Source organism: Eleginops maclovinus, chromosome 22, assembly GCF_036324505.1.
Source record: "Eleginops maclovinus isolate JMC-PN-2008 ecotype Puerto Natales chromosome 22, JC_Emac_rtc_rv5, whole genome shotgun sequence".
NCBI classification, from domain to species: Eukaryota; Metazoa; Chordata; class Actinopteri; order Perciformes; family Eleginopidae; genus Eleginops; species Eleginops maclovinus.
In genome coordinates this window covers 18,555,085-18,581,442 of record NC_086370.1, presented here as the reverse complement: position 1 = coordinate 18,581,442, position 26,358 = coordinate 18,555,085, and the positions used below count along the sequence as shown (strand labels likewise).

General features: G+C 41.2%; 2 protein-coding genes across 3 annotated transcripts in view; both read right to left on the bottom strand.

Moving 5' to 3' along the window:
• Positions 1-5,362, bottom strand: part of fmn2a (formin 2a) — a 45,244-nt gene extending 39,882 nt beyond the window's left edge. The window contains exons 1-2 of the mRNA XM_063874945.1: positions 3,250-5,362; positions 6-169 (exon numbers count right to left, since the gene is read on the bottom strand). Of these exons, the coding sequence (XP_063731015.1) occupies positions 6-169; positions 3,250-5,362 (2,277 nt within the window). The remainder of the gene's footprint in view (positions 1-5; positions 170-3,249) is intronic.
• Positions 5,363-7,543: 2,181 nt separating this feature from the next.
• Positions 7,544-26,358, bottom strand: part of chrm3a (cholinergic receptor, muscarinic 3a) — a 68,822-nt gene continuing 50,007 nt past the window's right edge. For both annotated transcript variants that reach the window (XM_063874197.1, XM_063874196.1), the window contains one exon: positions 7,544-11,417. In XM_063874197.1, coding sequence (XP_063730267.1) covers positions 9,456-11,414 — 1,959 coding nt within the window. In that variant the 5' untranslated portion in view covers positions 11,415-11,417 and the 3' untranslated portion in view covers positions 7,544-9,455. The remainder of the gene's footprint in view (positions 11,418-26,358) is intronic.

The following is a 26,358-nucleotide window of genomic DNA, read 5'->3' as shown; positions in this document are numbered from 1 at the left end:
CTTACATTAAAGACTGCTGGGACAGGGCTGTCACCGTGGGGCTCTGCTGTGCTGTCACTGAAAGGGTGCAGCAGACCTTGGACCAACATTCGCTGACACAGTTCCTTCGCCTCCTCTTCTGTAGACCCATCTTCATGATGCACACACAGCCAGTCTAGAAGAGTGCGACCTGAGAACAAAAAAGGCAATGAAGCACAATGAGGAAACTAGCCTAAAATACAGAGCTCCATGTTCCATCTTGGGAATAAACTGCAGGTAATCCAAAATAATATTATTCATGTAATGCATCCCCTCAAACTTAGTACGTCGGCTCAATATTACTGGATATTTTTGTTTCTTTGTCCGGCAATGTTTAATTTTAAGTGAAGATAAATATATCCTGATTCTTGACTCCATATTACTTATTTCTTAGTATCAAATGCAGGCAAGTGAAAGTGTTAGTTGAAAAGAGGTGTCTCAGTTTGGGTTGTGATAATGAAACACCTACATGTGCAATCTCTATTCGCACCATTGACATGTAGGTGACAAGAGAGATGGTGTTAATTGTGCTGTGCAAAATAGATCAAATGCTGGATCACATGCAAGTGGGTCTAATAATATCACTTGTTAAACTAATACAGTATTAAAACACTCATGGAGGAACTTGATGTAACCGATAAATGGGTTTTGGGTGTTAGAACAAGAGTAAACACAATGTTTGACCTGGTGGTGTGATAGTATGATGTATTAGTTCTACATTTAAATTAGACAGTGGGAAAACACAGTAGTTGGTCTGTGTCTGGGAACAAATACTTTTTTTATGGAGCCAGAGGAAGATAGAAAAGTTGGTCTGAGCTGTGGGATATGTGTCATCGTCTCAAAATCCCTGGCTACTTGATAAAGGAAGAATCCTGTTTCTTGATGATGGCAGGAGCATGCCATTAGGGATAGGAAAAAATAGTTACTGTGTGACATCACCAAAAATCAATAGGGTTGAGTCTGGAGGAAAAACACAGCTCTGTTATTTAAGACTCCAACCATGACACAGAGCGCAGTCAGTTGTTAATGTTGTTAGACTAGCGTAAAATCTTTTAAAACCATGTGATTCAGGCGATGCATGAAATTCTTATGACTCATGGTGCTGTGGACGTTGAGCAGTTTGATGGCTAGTGCTGAAAACTGATTGCATTTTATTGTGTGACAGAATTAAATAGGCACGGTACAATCTTCAATTAAGACAGGACGATTTTTGTCACACAGTAGTTCACGTTAAAGCATTTAAATCTAGAATATGTGTTTGAAGTCTCACATGTTGCCCGTTGTTTCAACAGTTAAATCATTCCCCCATTTTCTGTTGGTCGTCCCACTCCCTCCTCAGGGCCCAATGGGACCTGGAGGACTCTCTGAACTGACTGCTGTGACATGCATTACTGAATTAGTGCACGACTCATTGGTGACATAAACAGAATCTGAAAAAAACAGCATATGTCCCATAATTATCGAATGCCATATAGGCCAAATGTTAATGTTCGAGATACAATGCCCCTCCGTTGTCCGGCTACAATAAATTCACCTGACGAAATGAGAATGGGTCTCCTATCAGGACTCATTTTTGTCATGCAGATAAACTGTCACTTGTCTTTAGCATCCACAAGTGTGCACGGGATGAGGGTATGTGGTTGTGTATGTGCATGTGTTTTTTGTGTCCAGGCCAGTAAAATCAGAGGATGGCATCACCCTGGGGGGCGGGGGGTGGCAGAGCTGCTTTCGAGTTGATTTATGAGGACAGGCTCAGACAGTGGAGAGCAGCTGAGCTCTTGAAATGCAACAGAAAATGAGGACAGAGTGGCATTGTTTCATTAGGAATAGGCTTTTGTTCTGGAGACACTTCTCAATAAAAGAACCCCCACTGTTTTATCATGACTTTCATGAGCTATTATACTTTTAAAACACAACTTTATTATTCCTGCTGTGATCATTTGTATAATGATCTCATTTGTGAGTCACTTGAATTCAAATTACTTGCCAATTATCACAATCATTTTTCAAAAACATTGCATAATAAGCTAATCTCAGACATGGATGGGGATTGGAGCCAAACCAAAAGGAGTCACATCTGGTCTATTTGGGATTTCATGCAACAACAGGAATAAATGAAAAAACAATTAGGCATGATATCTGAATGGTTTATTAGATTTTTTGTCCCCTGATGAGTCGTTAAAGTAAATGTATCAAGTTGAAGATTGCCTCCCTGAGGATCAATAAAAGCTTTTTCTCTTTTTTTACATTCAATATGTCTAATGATTTTCAATATGTTTTATCTCAAACCTCCCACAAAAACGGCAGAAGCCACAATTCATTGATCCTACTGGCATGTATGGCTTGTATTACCTGAAGCCTGTTGTAGGTTACTCTCTGTGCTTTCTTTCTTGTCAATAAACTACATTATTTATTTCCTCCCATACATCATCTGCAGCTGGAAATAGTCTACAACAAATGCCCTCCTGTGTGAGTCACACTTGATGATAGCTACAGTGCTCAGCTGATTTACTGTAGGAAGCTAGTTAGCACTTCTTTAAATCGAGAATGTGTCTGAAAGATTAACCTCTTCACTAAAAACACTCAGGCTTAAAGCTCAGTACTACAGACAGGAAGAGGGATATTATCAATCAAGAGAGACACAATGACAGCAAGGCGTTGTTGGTTTGCTCTCTTGTGTGTAAGTCCTGTGTTTCTTTCCCCATCCATCACTCTAAAATCCACCTCTTATTGATTTCTGGCTCTGTATAAATGACTTTCTTAGTTCCCTCTTTGCTCTTGTCATAATTAGGTCGCTAGAGGTTTGTGTCGTCTCCTTGTTTTCCTTCTTTCAACCGTGTGAATCGAGGATAAAACCTACTCAGTGTAGCAGGCCCCTGGTTTATCACACTGAAGAGGCTGATAAACAATTATAAAATCCATTCGAAAAAAGGTGCAGAGACAGACATCCTGGTTCCTATCAATTCATACATTTTCAACACCCCTGTATTATCCAATTAGTTAAAAGACCACTCTATTAGTTCACAACATCAAATCAAGAAGCCCCCAAATACCTCTCTTTTCCTCTGAACTAGACAGGAAGCTGTCACTAATGCCACCCAGAACCGGGTAACATTTCTGTTTGATCATGTTTTTTTCTCCGTATTGAGGCATTAATCAGAGGTTGGGGCGTCTGATTAACCCCAATGTGTAACAGCAGTTAAGTTGCGTGAGTTAAATCATGTGACTCACCAGAGAAGACGTCCAGATAGGGCACTGCGGAAGTGGAGTTCTGCCGTCCATACTGAGCTCTCCTGGAGCCCAGGGTCCAGTAATTCCCGTTTCCCTTCTCAGGTGTCTCCTGTTCTGGAAACTTGGCCTCGCCACCCTGTCTCCCTCTTAGCTTATCTAACTCTGTAAGCCAGTCTGCAGCCCCACTGAGGGACCCGGCAATGGAGCAAGACCTCTTCTTGAGTTTTCTTAATACCTGGGTCGATTCTACCGTAGCATCGTTGACATGTGTTTTCCTTGGCACGTTGGGGCTGGTTATGGGGGAGCCAATTGGAGAGGTGAGCTGCCTGGTGGTGGTCTTAACATAGGAGGGTTGGACTGGAGGGTAGAGTTTGACGGTTGAAGGGGAGATGGTGGAGGATGTCCGCCTATGCTGAGGAACGTCTGTCATTAGCTGACTAAATGACAAACTACTCTTCCTCCTTTTCAGAGACAGGAAGTCCCGTGTACCAGTTTCCTCTTCCCTCTCCATGGACAGGTCCGAGCTGCTCACACTCTTGTGAGGCCCTTTCGAACCTGCCACCACCAGATCCAAGCAGACACTTGGCACACATGTGTTTCGGCTCTGTGCTCCTTCTGGCTGCTGTGTGTTAGGAACCGGGCTCTCCAGGTCTTCTTGGTGCTCCTCAGCACTCTCATACGTGGAGCTGTTGGTCGTAGTGTCGTGGAAGCTGTACGTGCTGTTAGTGTTCGGGAGAAGGCTTCCACTGCTTCTCTCTGTTTCCGGGCCTGAAGATGCTGGACCACTTTCACTCGGGGACCCTGTACCAGATGAATTACTTGATATGACATGGCTCTCGTTCTCTAAATGTTTATATTTTTCGCTTACTTCTTTTGGTACCAATTCAACACCAATAGGAGGACAATAAACATCATTTTCTAGATTAAATAGCTGAGGAGACATTAGCTTCTCCTGGGCTTTATTGTCCTTAGATGATAGCCCTTCAGATAGATTCACAGTTAGCACTTCCTGCTTGTCACTGGCGTGGTCTCTCATGGCCTGCTGGATGTCAGAGAGCAGGTCTTCGTTTTCAGCTGCTGCTGAGTGAAAGCTGTAGAGGTCAGCATCCGACCCTGAGCTTGTTTTTCGGCCAGTCTCGACATCTGATAGCATGCCCATCTCATCAGCTGACAGGCTCACCTCTGCACTTGGTGTGAGCCCTGCTTTGCCCAATTGTGCCGAGCTCCCATCGTCCAATATATCCTCCTTGGACACCCCTATAGCTTTTGATAAACTCTTCCTGATCTTCATGCCGGAAAACATAGAGCCCTTCGACTCAGACTTCGATTTCTTCTTACCAGCTTGTTCTCCTCCTTTACTTATCTTGTTGTGAGACTTCTTGGATTTTTTGTCCACATCCCTCTCGTCAACATCGCCGTCACAGGAGACTTCCCCTACTGCCCCACCACTTCCTCCTCCTTTCTTCTGCTTTGTTTCCTGGTTCCCCATGTTTCTGAACAGGCGGACACCCTTTGCTAACAGGCCATTCTGCTGGGGTCGAGGCTGGGCTTCCTCCTGGGATGCGATTGATGCAGGTCCTCTGTTGGTCAGAGCCCTATCAGAGATTCCTAATCCCTGCTGTCTGCCCAGCACAGTTAAAGGCAGCTGTGAGAATGATGCTGCCTCCCCCTGTGCCGCTGATGCTGATGATGAAAGGAGGAGGAGACTGGCACTGACAGCCGCGGGCTCACTACCACTCACTCTTTGCTCACCCCCCCTCCCCTGCACAGCCTCGCTCACTCTCTGATCCTTCCTCTCTTGTTGCCCCTCCTTTTTATCCCCATCTGCTGCTGCACGCTCTGCTGTATTGCATAACGGGCTGCTATTCGAGCGAGCAAGTCGTTGATGTTCAGGAGTGTGCTGTCCCTGTCCATTCTCGAATGAAGTGGAAATGAAAGGCTTAGGACTCTGCTGCTGATGCTCTAAGATGCACTGTTGTTGACTGAGGAGGGAGTTCTGTTGTTTACGGAGGAGGTTGGTAACGCTGCTCTTCCTCCTGCCTTTGAAAGTGGTGGTGAAGAAACTCTCTTTCAGAAAGGGCACCTGGGTCTCCACCGTCTTAAAAGTCTGCATCCTGACTGCTGTGGATTCATCCAGAGGGGAGACGATCTAGGCAGGCTGGAGTAAAGGGAAAAGAGCATGTTAAAATCACATTGGTTTATTTTATATGTAAGCATCACAGTAGCAGAGGACATCTAATCTGTTCCCAGTTGAGTCATGATGCAAAAGTTGAACATGTGTTCAAGCTGATGTGATTAAGTCTTATGTCCCTTTTTTGCCATGCACTCTATAGTCATTTTGTGAATAGTGATCATTGTTCGATGACACTCTTTCACTCTGGTTTTTTGCATTTTGCATGTTTGTGTCCATTACTTGTACACTCAAGATGTTTGGATTTACCAAACACCCTTATCTGACTTTAATTTAGGAAAAGATAGATAAACATTCATGTAACACAACTGGTGACAGTATCATTAAGTACAAGCAGGCATGTATAAAGAGTGAAGAGGTGAAATCAATTAGTCAATCTAGGAAAAAGGGAAACTGAGTTACGTTTTTTGAGCAAGAACACAACAAATGTTTCTTGAGTCTTAATATTTGCTGATTTTCCTCATCTTATATATATTTGGATTCAGGAGAGCTGATGGGCCCTGTGATCTTGCATCAGCATTTTAAAAAAGTCTGACATTTGTTAAAGTTCAAACTACGGATCAATGAATCCAGAGAATGGACAAATGTATTATTAATCTAAATCGATATAGCCCTGATGTAGAAAATATGATTCTGTCTTGAAAATGGTCCATATTGTGTTAAAAATGAATTGTTCATACTACCATTTATTATAATATTCTGAGGTAGTACAGTGGATACTATGTCTACAGCCAAATACATATACATGTTTTAACTGCAAACATTTAATTTATGAACATCGCTTAAAGCGTACCTGTAGTAAATTGTGATATGTGTTTGGGCCTTCACCGAGGCATGCCTTAGCACAGATTACTGCTATGGGTGTGGTATACTGTAGATAAGGTTCAGCCAGTTGAAATTAATTGATTGGATTTAAAACTATGTGGTTTGAATCAAGAGAACACATTACGTGTGTGAACCAATTAAACACAAACAGATACATACACAAATAACAAAATTACACATTATTCTAAAAAGGCCCCTAATTGAAAGACATTCAGTTTTTAATAGATTCAGTCAAGAATTTACTTTATTCAAAGTCTTAAATAATGACAACTATTTCTACTTCTGAGCATTTTGGGACATCGTCTCGGTGAAACAAACACACTTTGAAATCACTTTCCAACATGAGCCAAATTTGTAAAATGTCCATGAAAATGGATGTGAAAAATACAGTATGTGAAATAGTGATGATTAACCTTTAAGATAGATATTTTAGAACATAACATTTTAAATGACAGTGTACTTGCCTGACCAGAGAACTCTCCTCCCTGCTTCCGCACTGACTGAAGAAAACAACACAAATGGCTGTTTGTCTTCCTCTATGAGCCGCTCCTCAGCCATGGGTCACATGAAGTTGGTATTTTCCTCATCACATGTCTGGTCTCCTTCGCCAACTTCCATTAGCACCGTCTCAGACTCCCCTCACTAACTTCATCAGGCCTCATCATGGGAAAATACACAACTGCGCAACGGTCAAAGAACGTTACTGTGCTCGTTCATTTTCTGGGTAAAATTAGACGCTCAGTGCTAATGGTGTGGTGGTGTCAGACGGTGATGCACAAATTACATTTAACAACAACTTAGACGCAAGCCTCCACACATAATATGACGTTGTCCAGTGTTGTCCAACTTAAAACCCCCACCCAACAAGAAATTAGTTTCAGCTGTGTCTTCCTAACATTACCAGACATTTTAGCAACTCTAAATACAAAGTTGAACAACAACAGGGCTATGAAAAGAGAGGATAAGGGATAATTAGACTAGAAGGTTGTTAAAAATGTCATAATGTAAGAGCAGAGATCAGATATTCTGTATTACCTTAAACTTTCACCATAATGTATTGGACTTCAATACGAACTAAATATCTATTCTTGTTTATAACAAGTATTATTTTCAGTCAGTGTTTTAAACATGCACTATACAGCTGAATGATGACCCAACATAATACTCGTGAAATCACCCTGTGTAAACAAAGATTTAAATGAATCAATACATACCGTAGATAAACAAAAAACAACGTTATTACTTGTGGCATAAAAAAAGATGATATTTTCTGTCAAAAAGGTTTTTGTTTTATTTATTGACTTAAAATATGAGTATGATTGCATACTTGAAATGTAACAAAATGTTTGTGTTCACAATTTTGGTAGTTTACGTTCCCAATATTTAAGTACAAAATTCTCATATTTTACTGAAGAAGATTTCATGACACTGGAGCACATTGTGTTAAAAGCAAAAGAAATTCCCCCTTGATGACACATGGGATATTTTTTATCATCTCTTTGCACACAGCACATTAATACCATTGTACTAAAATGATAACATTCTTCAGTATCTCAGTTCTCATAATAAAGGCTATCCTTTGCCTTCAATACCTCTTGCACTGTATTCAAGATCTGGGTGTGGAAATGATGTAAAAACCATCTACTTAAAATAGGAATAACATAATGTGCAATACACATAAACAATACAAATAAATCCTTATTTATCCATAAAGAAGACATTGGCCTCTTTATGCTGACTTGTTTGTGTTTGGAAAAACCTGATGACCAAGACAGCTATCAATTCTATTTACAAATCAATTGCTGCTTATTAATGAGGAGAAAATTCACCCAAAAATCATTTAAAATGCAAGATAAAATATTCAGGCTATGACGTTTAAAGTGAAACGATTGTTACTTCAATGATTACGAACATTTATTTTTAAGATCCAAAATATATATACTTTTAAAATCTCAAATCTAGATTTATTGGATCTTTGGAAGCCTAAAGTATGAACATTTTTCTGCCCATGTTTGATAGAAATTGCCTTACTTTTGGCAACATGGGATTCATATACTGCACTGTAGAAGTGGGACTGACAGAAATACAGTCTTTCTCAAGCCACTAGAGGCTGCCGTTGTTCTACTATATCAAAGAGTGGTGGCCCTCTACAAAAAGTACCTTAGCTGTAACATTTTGTAGAAATCTAAAAGATAGTGTAACATGAAAACACACATCTTTATAAATGGACACCTTTGTGTGTGCAATCAATCATTGTGTATCAAGTCAGAAATATTCAAATATACACAAACAGAATATCATCAATGTATAATCATTACTCTGGACAGAGAACTGCAAGTACATAAAACACAACCAATGTACTTATTGTCTCCACCATAAAAACCACAACAACCACATTGAACACAACATCAGTTCACTGAATGTGGTGCCACACAAAATATTCACAACTCAATTCATCAGAAGAAGAATTTTCAGACTGGCTCAAAATCTCAGGAATATCTAGAAAACCCCAACAAATTAATATCACAAAAATAACTCTGTTGACTGAAAGTAAGGACACAATTCAAGAACTTTTTTTATATTCCATCAGACACAGGGAAGCTATATCCATGTAGAAAGGCAATGTACATAGTTTCTGATAAAAACACATGCCAGTCAAGAGGAGGACAGGTCAAATCAGTACAATGTAGAAGCATGTGAACACTAACACTAGTTTTTGTCTTAGCTTTCAGTGACAACAAATTCATTGTTTTGTATTTAACGCAAAACCACTCTGGACATAACAGATCTAGCTACCCACAGAGAGACAATATAAGAAATATGAATACCCACGTCTGTGACAAATATATCCTTTCCTCTTGTGTCAATTGCACTTCAAAGATTCTCCTGCAAAGCATTTAAAAGCCCTTTTCTATTGGTTCCCACATTCAAATGGTTCGTTAAGGACAGAGAGAGATATTTCATATCTGAATCTCAGTACTGTTAGACAAATCCTTCACGCACACAGCTTTGCTAAAAGGATGCATCAACACAAACACATACCTCATAAACCACCACATGGGGTTGCTGTGCTGGACATACCAGCAGAGAAATACATTAAGGGTCTCTAAGCAAAGATACTCCTCAGAAACAACACGGATGCTTCTTCCTTTTTTCTTCTCCTATGTTTAATCTTACTATTCCCATTCCTTTACGTTGACTCCCTGGGAATCCTTCTGTGGAAGACCACCGACTGCCGCTGCTGGAACTGCTGCTTCCGCCTTTTTTTCTGGTCCCATTGGCACATTAGTATCATCTTAAAGGTTGTACGGAAAGTCTTGTTGCACAGGGCGTAGCACATGGGGTTGACTGTGCTGTTGACGTAGCAAAGCCAGTACCCAACAGCCCACAGTGTCTCTGGGATGCAATTACTACAGAAGGCATTGATCAGCACCATGATGTTGTAAGGTGTCCATGTAATGATGAATGCAAAGAGGATGGCACTGAGAGTTTGAGCTGCCTTCTTCTCCTTCACTAGGGACATGCGCTTCCTCTTTGTGATCTGAGTCCGGGCACGGGATGCAAAACGCTTCGCCATAGCTGCCTCTTTGAAGGATATTGGGACAGAGCCGGATTTAGTGGTGGAGCTGGCAGTAGAGTTGTTGGTGTTGGTGGAAGTAGTTGTTGGTGGTCCATTCAAGCCTTGGTTTGAGTTGGACTGAATAATAGGCATTGATTGAATCTTGCGTGAGCCGAAGCGCTGGTGGTAAGCACTTTTTTCTGAATTGATTTCCCCATCGGGAGTAGTGGCGGCAGTGGTGTTAGTGGTGGCGGTTGAGAGGCTGTCTCTACGATACTCCTCTCCCCTGAGGGGATCGTTCTCTGAGACTGCATCCAGATCCTCACATGAGGTGAGCTGGGAGTTGACAGCAGCTTTTATACCAGGCAAACTGAGGACGATGGAGAAAATAGCATGACTCTGTGAAATCATCTCTTTGCCCCCACAATCCTCATCCTCTGAAGACCCAGAGTGATCCAACGAGATTGCAGCATCGTTGTTGTTCCAGCTGTCGCTGCTGCTCTGGTCTGGATCACCCTCTCCTTGCCGGACACTACCAGGTCTCCAGGAGCGAACCCCAGGCCAGCAGTGGAAGCGACCAACCAATTCCCGACATGTGCTTCTTCTTCGAGACAACCTAGTCAGCTCGTAGCTGCTGCAACTTCTAGAACTTCCTGTCTGATGGACGAAACGGGCTCTCTCGCCCCCACCACTCCCTCCTCTTCCTCCTGCCCCACCACGACTTCCCGAACCCTGCAACCCAGCTAACTCCTTCGAACGGTTCTGGGTTTCCTTGTAAATGCGCCAGTAGAGAACACTCATTATCGTCACAGGCAGGTAGAAAGCAGCCATGGCTGTGCAGAAAGTTATAGTGGGCTCTGTGAGGAACTGAATGTAGCACTCATCCAGGGGGACTGTCCTTTCACCCTTGAAAAACTGCCATAGGATGATAGCTGGGGCCCACAGAACAAAAGAAACAAACCAAGCTAGGCCGATCATGATCCCAGCTCGCTTTGTGGTCCTTTTGGCTCGGTAGGTCAAAGGCCTAGTGATTGAAAAGTAGCGGTCAAAGCTGATGACCAGTAGGTTCATAACTGAAGCATTACTGGCCACATAGTCTATAGCTAGCCACATGTCACATGCCCACTTGCCCATGGCCCAGTAGCCCATTACAAGATAAGCTGTGTAAAGGTTCATTGAGATGACCCCTATGATGAGGTCAGCTACAGCCAAGCTCAGCAGGAAGTAGTTATTGACTGTCTTAAGCTGGCGATTAACTTTGAAGGATACCACCACCAGGACGTTGCCGATGATGGTGATCAGTGATAGCATGCCAGTCAGCAAGACAATGATGATAACTTGCCACAAAGGAAGGCCACCCACATGATCAAGGGCTGCTGTTATGTTCCCACTCTGGGATTCTGAGGTGAGGTTTAGGAGATTGCTGGTGGAAGAGGAATTATCCTCCAGGGTATTCAAATGAAAACTTCCACTTCCTCCTTGATGGAGAGAATTGGATTGTGGGAAGGCTCGGGCTGCTGGTAGTGAGTGTTTGCAGTCAGGAAGAGACCAGGGTCTGTGCTGTTGGAGCTCATCGTTATGTCCTGGCATATTCTACAGAGAAAGACAGAAAAGGGAAGAAAGGAGGGACAGAGAGAGGGGGTGGGGATTTGCACAAAAGGATAGGTAGAATGGGGGAAAGGGGGGAGTGAAAAAGAAAAAAGGACACATTAGCAGTGGTCATTCCCATTTATATCCAGTAGGTGAGGCTAGAAACCTTCCATACAAAGCCAGTCTTGGAAAGGGAAAGATGCTGGGGACTGATTCGTCCACCTTGTTAAGCAATCACTCATAACTTCATTTGTAGATTATTTTTATGCAAACTGTAAATGCATTTGCAAGCCATATATCAAATTACAACTTGACATCTGAATAAATTAGTCTAGACAGCCAACACTTCCAGTGAGAGAAAATGGCTGCAATAAACACTTTCTCCTTATGACACCCAGCAAATTGCAAAAACATTTAACCTGCACACAGACAATATTTACGCATGGTTGCCTATTAAATACCTGTGTTGGTGGGATTGCCCCTTGTATTACATATTGCCTTGTGCAGGGGTGATTTTCTTGTGTCATCTATCAGGTGTGGCAGTTGCATGCTGGTGATTCCTATTTAAAATATAGCCGTAGTTGAGTGGTGTCAGATCATCTGTCTGCCTGTTTGTCGGTCTGTCAAACACATACAGGGTGAAATTGTGGTTCTGTGTGATGTGTTTTGTATTTGAACGCTCATACTTTGTAGATAGATTTTTCTAAAACATGAAAATGACAGATACCAGCCAGTAACCATTCATACAGCAAATCATAGACTGAAAGAAGTCACGGATGACGTTGCTGTCTTTTCAGCTAGGCCATAAAAGTAAGTACACATCATCCTGAGTGTGGGCTTGCAGACAGCACCAAGAATGGGGGACAAAGAAGAGATAAATTAATTGACAACAGCTTTTTAGAACCTTGGGAGGTATTCTGACATTTTTCCTGCCAGAGTACAAAGGTTGTTGGTGTCAGTTTGACAGTATAAATTCCCAGCTGTTGTTATTTTGTCACCGGACTTGATCTAGTGTTCCAGGAGCCCGCTAAGAAAAACAAGGTGGTTTTTTGGCAGAGAAAGCTTTTTGGGACAAAAACTTAAAGAGTGAAAAAGCACTGTGAGAGCTACCAGCGGCATGATCCTGGGAGGACGAAGTGCTGTTTGCTGTCTGGGAATCACTTCACAACGGAATGGAAAGTCCTGTGGTTTTTGGCAAAGCAATTCTTAAAAATGTGATAATTAGGTGTAGAATTGCAAAAAAGTTAGGTAGAAAGCAAAAGAAAGAGATAGTGGAGTAAAGCCGAAGTACATAAATTCACATACCTTAAACAAAAGTGTGCAATTATTTCTAAAGAGGGGTTTAGCATAAATGGTCTTTCAAAATACTTTCTAAAAATATGGTTCACTGCAGTTGTTGGGTTACAAATGCGACAAAACACTGTGTTTGTTTGTCATTTAGTCGTGTATATTCTGATTTGAAGTCATTGTAGGTCACTGTGAGTGATTATACCAAGTGCAGCACATTTCCCTGTGCTTTGTTTTTATTGTAAAGCCACGAACATGGTGTTCTTCTGCTCACGTTTATGACAATGTTTCCTATTAAACTTGACACTAACCTGAGCCTGTTTGAAGGGAACAAACACTGACCTGTTACCATCAGGACAAGTAAGAACAACCCCCCCCCCCCCCCCACATACCCAACCTAAACCGCTACCTATTTACACAAATCTAATGACAAATATATTTGCCAACACACATGTAAGCTCCACAATAGCAATTCCGTATAAAACGATGACAGCACTCATGCTATTTCAAACCAAAGTCAGAGGTATTTGAAGCGCAGTGCTGCACCTGTGCCTTAACAGAATCTCAGACCTCCCACAGAGCTGTTAAAGTAGCCCAGCAGCCAGCAGCGACTCACAGCCGTTTGAGACATTGAGCACACACTGCTATTATCATGAGAATCCCTGCTGTCCCCTGTGTTGACATATATCGGTTCCCTCACATTCAACATTTATACTGTTTATGTTATATGAGCATACACTGAACATGCAATGTGTACATTGTGTGTGCTTTGAAAGAAATATAGTCCATGCAAGCGCACTCATAGTATATGAAAAAGAAACTACTATTGTATTTTTGTGACAAACTAAAACCCTATGTGGATGAATACAACTTAAAATGTAATAAAACACAACTGTACCTGCAAGAACAATTAAACATAAAAACACAACACAAGTCAAAGCAAATTCTACTGAGAATGCAATGTGTGGTTTATAAGTGTTAGACAACTTTTTATTGGCTTACGAATGCAAAATGTGTCTCTGTGAAGATACGGTAAGGGCTTGAAAGTGGAAAAATCTGTCTTTCATCTGCTACCGGGACTCGGGATAAAAAAAGGACAGAAAAATAAAAAAGAATAACCAAATAATTCGATAAAAACGAAAATCAAACAACAGCACAGTGAAATGCGTAGTCTTACCGTGTCTGGGGAATACAGGCCTAGGAGGCTTGCTGCAGGGGGCTGGGGAGCAGGTCCTTTGGGAAAAGGCCAAATGCCAGACCCCCTGAACCTGCTTCTGTCTCTTTGAGAGTGACAGGATATTTCTGTGTAGGCACAGGTGTTCCTCAGATGCAATCACTTACAGTGTACAGCACACTGAAAACATGGTGACACAATAATGTCAGTTTTACTGATTGGAAAAATGATGCTTGTCTAGTTTTATATGCTACTGTATATTATATCATGCAAAATGTATGCATCCATATATGAATAGTGTTTGGTCACACTCAATTGTTGTGCAGTTGGCTCATGCGAATGGTTAACAACCATAAATGTACATTTATTTTCCCCCGGAGCAGAAACTGGACGCACAACAGATGAAGAGTGGTCTGGTTTGTTGTCCGTTAAATTGAATTGATCAATAATTTTAGGGATGAAAGCTGTGTGCGACAGATGGCATCATGGGTGGGCTAGCATGCTGTGAAAAACCGAGTGCCACTATGAAAGCTATTATAGTGTCTGTGTCTCTCTCCAAACCCACGTTAAGCTCTATATCTTAAGTTTGACTCGCAGGCAGGTAGGTGTGATAGTTTCAGGTGCACAGAGGGATCGATACTCGTTTACTGTGTTGCACCACACGGTGTTATTTGACATTTTGAGGCATTTGTCCCAGTAAGGTCGGACAGTGCAATCAAGTATGACTCCAAAGATTCATCTAAATGATTGGGTGACTAACAAGAAGCTATTTCAGGTTTCAATTTTCATAAATTAATCCAGCAGAGCAGTGCTACGAGCAGATGATGTCCAGCAAGGATAAATCATGTTGACAAGTGTCTTTTAACAAAGGATAACCTGCTCTAATTTGAAACAACCTCTTGGGTGCCACAACACACCTTCAGTTAAAACGAAGCCCTTTTACAATGTATTTATTTCAGGATTGACGAAGGTGTTCAGCTCAGGGAGGTTTAATAAACAGTTTCTGTGTTTCAAATGAAAACAAAGAATATTTCCTTTGTATCTTAATGCTTCCTATTTAAAACATTACAACGGGCTCCTGTAGAACCTGATGTAATGTGCACAATTGTGTTGGAGCCAAGTGCAAACATCTGGAGAGAGCAAGGGTTCGTGAATTATTGTAAAAACAACTCAAGCATCAACAGCTTGAACATAAAAAAGGCTAGTGCCGAACAAGGCAGACTCAACCATAAACTAAAGCGTACTTTACACACTGAGGAAAACTAATCAACAGTTTGGAAGATTGAACTGAGTTGCCAAGCATTAAGCGATTCCAAGAGAGTAATTACCGACTGAATGCATACATATTTAGTCCACCCAGCATAGGCAAACATTGGCTTTAATTACCATAATTGGCAGGGCCGAGCTGCATTGTCAAATAGTATGCAGATTGCTGCCTTGTGGCAAAAGGACAGGTAGAAAGATTTAGAGAGAGTCAATATTTCAAACAGGGATCGCAGACCTTTTTCTAAAAACAATGCCTTAAATGTGTTCTCTCTAAGAAAGCAATTCACAGGATCATCTCAGCTAAGCCTCTGCTCTACGCTGGATAATGTGGCATTAAACAATAAAAGATAACACGCAGATACCAATGCATTCTTAGTGATTAAAAGTGGGACAAAGACTTGTTTTAGGGTGGATGTGATCTGGCAAGTATAGAAACACAACACTGGCTGCTCTGGGGAGTTATCGATTCCCATCTATTGAGCGTAAAAGCTTTGCTGGTAAGCCAACTCTGACCCAGACGTTTTATCTTACATTAACATAATCTACATCAACAGAAGATGCGAGATACAACTGTACTGGCACTTGATGATAACAGACCTGCAGATGCAGTGTGTAAGATATCTCTTGAAGTGTTAAAACAGTCAAAAAAGGATCAAGTGGATAGAGGGATAAGCGTTGATGTCCAATGTGTCACGTTTTGTGTTGAAATTAGCATGCTAGCTGACTAGCCTGGCCAATCGTGCCTCGTCATACACTTGTTCACCGAGAGGCAAGATTAAGTTAGTGTTGCGCAAGTCTGACCTAAGTCCAGAGGGATAGGAAATATATCTGCCTTGTCCATAATCCAGTCATGGTCTGAGTCTGTTTTATATTTTGTCGGGAGGATGCACTCCTGGACGCAGGGAGGAAGAGACAAGGGTGTGCTTTGTTTTCTCTTTTGTGCCGATTTTGTCCAATAAACAAATTAAGAGCCCAGACTGTATAACTCTTGCTTAATGCCACAGTATAAACAAAGATAAGCTACAGGCGAATGCTACACATGAAGATTATAAAAAGCAGTGTTTTCTTGCCATACTGTTAGTTAGTGGCAGGCTTTTTTAAATACCTGATAACTGTAAATAAAGATGTTTGGACACTGTATAAGGTGAGAGGGCTCATACTGCATGTGGTATTTCCTTCAAAGGTTTTGACTTTGAATACAGAAATGAAATGTGTTTTGTATTTGTTAACCTCTGCATGGCTATTCAGCAAAGTGTAGAATCATACTTAAAACAATCTGTACATTTCTTTATCCTCGTGTGAGCTTAATGTTTGAACGTTTTTTTGTGATACCTTATACATCTTCCATGCTGCACACAAATCACAGTAAGAGAGCAGAGAATCTGCAGTCCGTGTCTTTTTTTTCACAGCCTAAGACACCCGGTCCAGTGTAGCATCAGAGCCACTCTGAGAACACTTTTTGTAGACTCATAAATGTCTTCAATCAAATTCTTTCCCAGGACCGTACAGGGAAAGGGTTCTGAATAAGCTGTATAAGAGGAGCTGTAACACACAAAGCTATATGATATTACAAACCTGATTTAGATTATGCTAGATATATTTTATTCATACCAATTTGGGAATTCTTTTAAGCCTTAATTTAATACAGGCAATATAAACTCAGATTGAAAATCTGCTTGATGCCTATTACAATGCTAATCAACTAAATAATTGTCTGTTTCTTTGTGTATTTGCCCATTGACATAAAGATATAAGACGTGGAGGTTAGAGCGACACATTATATGAACATCATTTTAAACTATTAAGATGCATTTCTATGTTTTTTTTCACATCGGGTGTAAAGAGGTAGTAATGAAGTAGTGCTGGCCTTGTCATGCAAAAAGGAAAAAGGGACTTTTGGTTGCACAGGATGAGATAAATCTTTCACGAGCTGGTGATGATGGGGCTGCTGTCAGAAGATGCTGGCATGGGTTATGAAATAGCACAATGCCATCTGTCAGGTACTCACTGCAGACAAGTATAGGCGTTTAGTGCCTACTTGGCAGGAGATGGATATGCGGTCTCTGAGAGGCTCACTTTTAAAGTTCACAAAACTTAAGTGAGTTTGTTATCCTGTGAAGCCTTTACAGCAGCACCTCCTCCGAAACAAAGGTTTGTGAAACCTCCAGATGATGACACAGCTCACAGAGGATGTCCACCATCATATTCTGTCTCAGTGTGAAATATGACGGAGATGAAGATGAGTTGCTGGATAAATCATCGCTGGTGGAGCCAATGCTTCGAGACACAATGGTGACAAGACTGATGGCATCATGAGGGACTGATGGTGGAGGGCAAACACGATCTGTTGCAAGTATAATCTAGAGTTACAAATACAGCCTCAATGTTTACTGTTATCTGTTCTGCAGCAGTATCTGAGCTCTAGGTAATGAAACAAAAATGCATCGACAAAACAATACAATGTCATTTTCAGCATTTTATGCCAGTAAATCAGTTCTTAATATTGCAGGAAGTCACTGACCGTGAAGGAGCGAGATAACGGCATTATTGCAACAGTCTTATTATTTACAGGCTTTTTAAAAGCAATGTGAGTTTTTGCTGCCCCAAGAATTCTGGGACCTTATGTATAAAAACTGCACGGTAATAAATGAAACCGTCATCATCAAATCAATTGATGGTTTTCTGAGCGGAAAAAAAGCATTTAAGGTCAACTCGGTTTTTCCTGTTTGTTGTTTCTCTTTCTTTCCGTGGTAAGTGTGACAGGCTGTTGAGGTAACAAAAAAAGCTACTTCTTCTGAGTTTAATGACAAAAGCCTGTTACGCATCACCCTGTCCAATTGATTACAAACATCATATGTCCAATAATACTAGAAAAACCATGGAGCAAAAATGTTTGTCTTGACACATTTGCTTTGTTTCCCAAACTAACACTTCATTTAGACAGGGGAATATCTCCATCTGCTAACATAGTGCTGGAGTTTCAGACATGTTGATCCCTGCAGCTGTCTCTGAAACAAAAAGAAATGTTGGTATAAACACAGTCCACTTGGTATTAATACTTAATATTTGTGTTACTTACCAAGATGGTATGAGACACTCTGCAATAACTGTGTGAATAGTTCAACGAGCCAAGAGTCAGTAAAGGACACGTTGAACTTCACATATGTCTCTGTAATTTGTCGGAGGCATCTGATGGCACACCCTTTACACTCTGCATGCAGCTGACAAGAAATGTCCTTCTCCAACGCTCTTCATCCATTATCACAAACAGGGCGTGAGTGATTCTCTGCACCCGAGTAGCAAACAGTAGAGGACGTACTGGAGATAAGGTAAATAAAAAATCGAGAGAAATAATGATACGTTTATTCCCTTGGATGACAAGACATTCTCCATGTTGGAAAATGGACGTCTCTTCTGGCCAGTGAAGTGACGTTTGATTTTGAAGAAGGTTTTAGCAAGAAGTAGTTGATAAAAGGGATTTATTGCTAGATCTTCATACAATAATAATACTCTGGATAATACAATATTTATTTAACATACAGTGATCTAACGTTCTATGGGTTTTGCTTATATATTGATCTAAAGTCAAACCCCTTTAGAAAATGTCCTGCCCAGTTGAAAATAACAAAAGCTACCGGTGAAAGCAGACTGATTAAGACCAAAAGGACATGTTGTGCAGCCTTGAAACATAAAGTGAACCTATCTATGCTTCAGTTGGCAATTGTTACGTTGTGTTGCTCCTCATTTGCATAAAACTGCACACAAACTGCTCCTGTCAGCTAGTGACTTTGCACCAGCAATCACGCTTTACTCACACTTCAGTCTCTCAGTACTTGGTAATGAATGGAAACTAATCACTTTGTTTGTTTTTGCTGCTGATGAGAACTCATCCTTAAACTAATTTCAGATGTTCTATTGCTTCAGCAACTCAGAGACAATCACAGTTTTCAAGTTGGGTTTAAATGAGATAAAGTTTGCTGGCGTCAAAAGAGGTTCTTTCATCGATACATGGTACGGTTTGGTCGTCTGTATTTTGGCATTGTTAAATCCTCGTTTCAAAAACCGTGTCGATAAACGATCTGGCAGCAGACCCTTTATTTGACAATATAGCCAATTTTAAGAATAGCAGCTGTCATTCTTCTGTATTTTGTTCTCATTTTGTCCAACAATGTAGTTATTATGCAATAACGATTTAATCTGCAGTGCAACAGCTTGGTAATGACTGGTAATTACTCCAAAACTACCAAAGTGGTGGACCAATATACCAACATTGACATCCTTGAAGCCATCTAGCATACACCAGTTGAGTGCATCATTGGTCAGGTGCTGGAATAAATTAGGTCGTAGTTCAACACAGTTAAGCATATTGATTTATTTGTTAATCTCTTTATGTATTTCTTTGTTTGTTATTTATTGTATGTTCACACCTCGCGGCCATGACATAGAAAGAAGATATCTGTTTGTACAGATCTTGTTGACATAACTATTGTTGCATGTGCATGTACTGTAATAGAGGGAACGAATCTTCCAGCAGAAAAAGGTCCATCAATAACTCTGACTGTTTTAGACATTAATTGGAATTGCATAACTATCAAGTTTGAATCTACCAAGTGGAACATGTGATTGTGACCAGTGTAAACACTCCTGCCTGTATAGAACCAGAGGAGCAGGACTTGTGTCTGCACAATGGAAGAAGTCCTGTCAGTCCCTTAATACCAGGAAGCAGCTCAGCATAATTATTCTGCCCTAACCTTGTTTATTCTCCTTTATGACCGTAGGCAGCCAGGAGATCTGCTTTTATTGAGGTGTCCTTTATGCTGCAATCCAGATTAGTTCAGCAGAGTGTCTGAGTCCTGCTTACACTGGCACCAGCGGCCATAAACAGACGGCAGCTTGACGGGAGCTTAGTCTGATAAAATAACAATGCGAGGAAGTGAAATAATAATCAGAGTGAGAGGTTATGCAGTGTGCCAAGGATGGCTGTGCAAGGGACCAGGCCAAGACACGATACTTGGAAAGATCTCCTTTGTATTGAGAGCAAGTAGAGGCACAGTATCTACAAGGAACAAAGTGTGAGCTATGCAGGAAACTTCTCTAAAGCAGTTACATTTTGTTCCTCTAAAACTGAACATGTGGCAGCATACTTTGCAACCCTGTCTGCAATGGACCCATCATGATTTATAATGACTGAAGTGTTTAGTCCCTATACACGAAGTACTTCAACACTCTCTCAGTACAGATGCGGCACAGAGAGGTCGAGGTGAAAGGTCTGGTAGAGTTTAACCATATAAAACAAGCCATGATCTCTATGAAATCTTATGTCATCGATTTGTTGTTACCAGAAATAATCGTTACTGCTTGAATCATTCTTAAGCTGGCAAGAAAAGTTACCAAGCCTGTGGGAAAAACATACAAATACTGACAATGAAGCTTTTCCCAATGTGTATAGTATAGAAATATCTTTAAAACAGACTGTCCTCCAAAGACAATTACATCAACACTTGTGTCAGCAAATAACAACATATGTTAGGAACAATCCCACTAGCAGCTGTATGATTTATAACTCAAGTCCGCCTGGATCAAGAGGAAGGTGTGGTTGGTGAGTCAACAGCATGTGAGATTATGATAAAGGAGACAACTGTTGTTTCCTTTTTCCCTGTAAGTCAACATTGGTGTCCTTAAGCCATGACCCAGATGTTCCCTGACCTTAACCAAGTACAACCAAAATGTTGAGCCTTACCCTATACAAGACCTTTTCTGTGCCTGAATCTTAAATTAGCCTGTTGTAGTGTTGTAATTATTTACCAAATATAATCTGGGTCTTAAATTTCCCCTCTTATGTGTTGAGCTAATGTTAAACAGTATGAACATGTGTTTTTGTTAAAGACTTCAGCTGTAGTATTACATAAGCTTAGTGTGATTAGAAAAATAAACATGTCAAAAGAGAGGTGGGTTGTAGTTTTGCTCCTGACCAGTCGTAGAGGCTCATGGGATTTCGCACACATCCTCACCTCTGTGGTGGGTCTCCGTGCTTTTTGACAGCCCCGGTAACAAGTTGCAGGAATCTTTCGACACCGCACTCTCAGACACTTAGACATGCCTCTGTAGTATGTGTGTACGTGAAGGCAAGAGACGGGAAGAAAAAAAAAAGCGACAAATACAGGCGGTGGAAGAATGGCTCAGGAATATGTCAAAGCAAAAGGCTGCAGCCACTTGACGACGACTGCGCGGAGATCTTTGAAAGTTCACCTTTTTTTCTTTCTCACAGTAAATCTAAACCTGGATGAGGTCCAACGCATACCTTGTGTGTGTTTTTTAACAAGAGGTAAGTAACTGTCGTTGAAGTGTAGCCAAAGTTTGTGGTGGATGCAAGACTGGAACACGGGTGGTGGGGGGGGAAAGGCTTGTGCATTACTGTAAATTGGCCACAGTGACAGCTCGTTCCTAACAATTCCCTCTATCCAAACTATGAAATACCACGCTTTGAAAAACAATGTGGTTTCGTGCGGGGCTAATTCAAGGTCTGACCCTTTACCTCGCTCCTCACGCATGTGCTTTAATACAACCCTACACAGATGCTATACACATGTAAGTGATAGGCTATTGCGATCAATCCTTAAAAGGAAGTGCAACCATCTGTCTATTGAACAGGCACTCGAAAGAGACGGAGAGGGAGAAAAAGCACACACTCACTCTTATGTAAACATGCTTCAGCAGGAAGAGAGGGGTCTTCAAATGCTTGAGGTAGATATGCAGGCTGGAGAGCGAGTGAAAGGATATTGTCGGGAAGGCTAGGAATGTGCGAGGAGACATAAGTAGTCACACCTCCTGCACGGGGAGTTTGAATTATCCAGCAGCTGGATATTATGTGTTTATGTGAGAGAGGAGGAACAAAACAGGCTTCTCATCTCGGGACAGAGGGCTGTCAGCTGATGGAGACCATGTCTAGCACTCTACTGTACGCTTCTCCACCACACATCATACAAGTATTTGCACACTCTTTACGCTTACAGAAGGCTGATATACACAAGCACACAAAAGCATACAAGCGTTGACCATATCACACACTGTTTCTCTTTCCTTACACACTTAAAACCATGCAAACACACAGACAGCACCAGTTGTGAAACTCCAACAATCAACAAGGTGATTCGGGGAAGCCTTGAAAGTGTCCTATTATCCCAAAGAGAAATGAAGCTGAGAGGACGGGTTATATTTCAGCCCAAACACATCTTCTGGAGGATGCGGACAGGCTTACATACACAGTGAAAGAAGCGCTAAATGTATAACAAACACTGACACAAATGAAAGACACACACATATACACACACCCAAAATCATGTCTCTGGCTGCCTCTCTGTCTCATTCACTCAAACATTGACGACCAAGCCGTTGCCAAACATTCCCACTCCTTCCCGCAATATCTAGCTGATTCTTTGCCCACACACACACACACACACACACACACACACACACACACACACACACACACACACACACAAACACAAACTCGGCAAAGGGTGGATCGTATTTCAACCAATATTAAAATCCACCCAGGTGACGTGAGTGTACCTGGCACTGGAGCCTAAAATAGCTTTTAAATTAGATTCCTTAAATTCTCTGGGGAAGTCATAGTGGTCTCATCCGTCTGTCTCGGAACCAAAAGCCCATTCTCTGTTAACCAGCTGTTGATAAACCCGACCCAGACGTGTAGATCTGGAAAGACAGGTCTGATTTTAAAAGAAAAATCACCTTCTCAAACACAAATGCTTTCACACATCAGTCGGTGGGCAGTAGTATTTTTTCACCGTACTCTGACATTTTTGGGGTGCTTCTCCTCAAGTTTAACCTTCACTACAGTCACACCATAGAATATGTCCCATCAGTCTCATAATAATGTAGATTTAAATGGAAAACATTGTGTCATACTTTCCAGAGCTGGACTTAGTTTACATGAAAAGACTGCATCTCTCTTTCTGTTGATCAATATTTAATGCCCTTGCCAACGCAGCAGTCCCAGTCCCATTTGTCCCTCTGGATTACTTTTGTGGCTTTTACCTCCATTGAATTATTAATAATTAATCCTCTAACCTTTTACCATTACTGTGCTGTATTTAATTTAGCCAGTTCAAACTAAACTGAACTGAACTTGCCAGTGATTATAAAGAATGCTTACAGATTTCGTACAGAAAATGCTGTTGGCTCAAATGGTGACGCAGGTACTGCAGATGAGGACAAGGACAGTGTACTGTAGGAGCTGCAAAAGCACATTTCACACAGGGGGAGAGTTATAGACATATTCATGCGATGGTGTTAGGAAATGTTTCCAATAGGAGAAAATGTAAACGTTTGCACTCACCCTGAGGCTTTGAAACACAAGAATTGTGACTACACAGAGAAAACTGAGGGTCTGGAGGACCATAACAAAGAACTGGAGTTCTTGTTAAGTTTTGACAGCAGTCAACAGTCTGAGCTGTCTCCCAAGTACAGCAGACACCGGCTGTTTGGGCAGGATAACCACAGATTGCACAGTCTACCAGGGTAAAAATTCACTTCACGTTCAATCTGAGCGCATCATAAGACAGCACACAGATGTCAGTATTGTGTAGATGTAGGGACAGGGCACTCTTAAGACATGCTTCATTTTATATATGTTTTAGGAATAGTAATGTACACCAATGTAATGAGAATATGAAAGCTTCTTTCTATCTGCAGATTAATGAAAAACATAGGAAGAGAAAACTGTTTTGGAGAGGTCTTGCCGCCTCAATATGAAACATGTTGAATGGGAGCCAGTGGTCATGTGTCAACACAAGTTTATAGCCTACAATTATATTTTATATTGGGTGCTTGCTGGCTAATGACGCCTGAATGCTAATGGCGACAAACGAGTGATGGATCAGCCACATTGACAATTGGCTTCTGCTGCCGTGGCTTGTTGTTATTGGTTTGTCAGAAAACCTCCAACGCAGCAGGGAAACATGAAGAAGATTCCATTTATTCCCTGAGGGCTTCAAAGGGGCTGGATTACAATGGAGCTGATCTTAAACCAAGCCTGAGAAACTGACATGTTGAAAAATAAATCTGAATGGAGGACAAGTGCAATCACTTTGACAGAAGCATCTTGTGTTTGCCATCCTTAGAACAAACTACGAAGCCACATAGGAAATTAGCATAACCACTGAGCTGATCCACAAATGGACTAATATCTATAAAACTGCCAGTATTTACGGGGGGCCCTGCATAGTGAATGATGATCTGTGGCATGTTATCGTTCCCATCCGGCATACTGACAGAAACATTATGAGGAGAGAGAGTGATGATCTCTTCATGAGCCTCTGTATGGAGCCATGCTGAGTGGAAAAATACTCTCTTTGACTCTTATTGCACTTACAACACGGCTAATATGAGTGGGAGCACTCGCTGCAAGAGACAACACAGACCAGAGCAAGCTCCCAGAATATTATGTGGGTGGTTCAGTCATAAAAATCGTTGTTAGGCTATAAAGGAATCATACAACCAAATTACATATTCGCTGTAATGACTCTTTGAAAATTCACCTGCTCGTGATTTTCTTCTCCAGGTGTCAGCAGTTTAAGTGCTTTCAGAACTATTTATTTTCAGAGCTTCGGGACCACAATTCAACTTACAAAATAAAGGGGAATAAGCACCGCATTTTATATGACAAACCATTGTTATGCCTATCAGTTATCTCCTGTCATTTGTCGAAAAAGGATCTAAAACTTGAGAACTTTCATTTGTCATAATCAAATTACACCTGCAGCTCCCAATGCTTTGTGCCAGAGCCCTCGCTGCATGAATCACGGTGTTTATGGATGCTTCACTTTCACACACCCCATCACCACATGTGCTAAAAGGAGCAAAACATCAGTAACTTTGAAGGTACCACACTTCCATTAATTCAGTTCATTACCCCATGTACAAACTCTTTGTATCTTCTGCCTGAAAATACAAAAAAACATCCCTTCTTGCCAAATACAAAGACTGAAGTTTCCTGGGTTTTTCTGCTTTGAAATCTCTCAATCAATTGTAACATTTGTCTCACCACAGAGGCCCTTGTGTGTCACTCTTTTCAGATGTCAACAACAAATGAGGAGGCTCGGAGGCCCTTCAACTTATTTAAACAGAGCTGAGAGTGAGTGTATTACTCAATGCTGAGGTTAGTGGATGAAGATAAACACCTTTACTGCTCAAGTGTTTCAGCTCATTCCTGAGGAGTATGGTCCAGAGGTTCCAGGCATTTTGTAGACTTACAACTTTAATATATATTCATAGCAATTAGGGGGAAAAAAGCTGTCTTTATCTCATCCCCTGTGCAATATTTCTTCCAATGGGCTCATGGATTAATCTCATGCTTTTTAAAAAAATGTTTGCAGGGTGAGCGATTTCCAGAGAGGAGGACATGGAAAGAAGCTAAGAAAGATACAGCAGCAGGGAAAATCCCCCGGTGGCCTGGATTCGACTGATATTATTCCGTTATCCCTCTTTCTATTATTTCCCCGGGTGACCTTAACCTATGCAATGTGGGAATTAAAGTTGCATGGAGTCGTCATCCATGAACAACGTGTGATATATGAAGATGATATATAAACACTACCAGGTAATGTATTCTAAATCTGTCAGACATGTATTTCCTACGTGTTGGATTGAAAAGCACACTTTTTTTTACATTACATGCCACTTATTAGATGTGGGGCAATCCCCACAGGAGCAATTTGGGGTGAAGTGTCGTGCCCAGGGACACGACATGCGGACTGCAGTGGACCTCGAACCCACTCTTCCCTGATCCCACCGCGCCACAGCTTCCACTGCTCCAAGAGCACAATGGACTAACTAATAAACATGTTGTAACTCCTGCAAAATATTAGTATTTCAAACTAAATGACTCCTCAACTATCTCAATAGTAATAGGATTATCTTAATAAACAAAGGCAGGTCACTGAGCTCGGTCAATATTGAACAAACGCCTACGTTAAAGATCAACTTCATGACGCACATAAAGCAAAATGAGTCCAGCGTACGTTTGAATGCTGTCATTTATCTGATCAAATTCAAAAAGACATCTTCATAAAAGAGGAAAGTTCTCTGTTCTCCAAGTATTCTGGTGTAGTTATATTTTATAGCCAAATAAAATATACATTCTAATACCTATAAGACAGAAAATATGTGAACTGGAGGGATGAAAGAGGAGCAAAT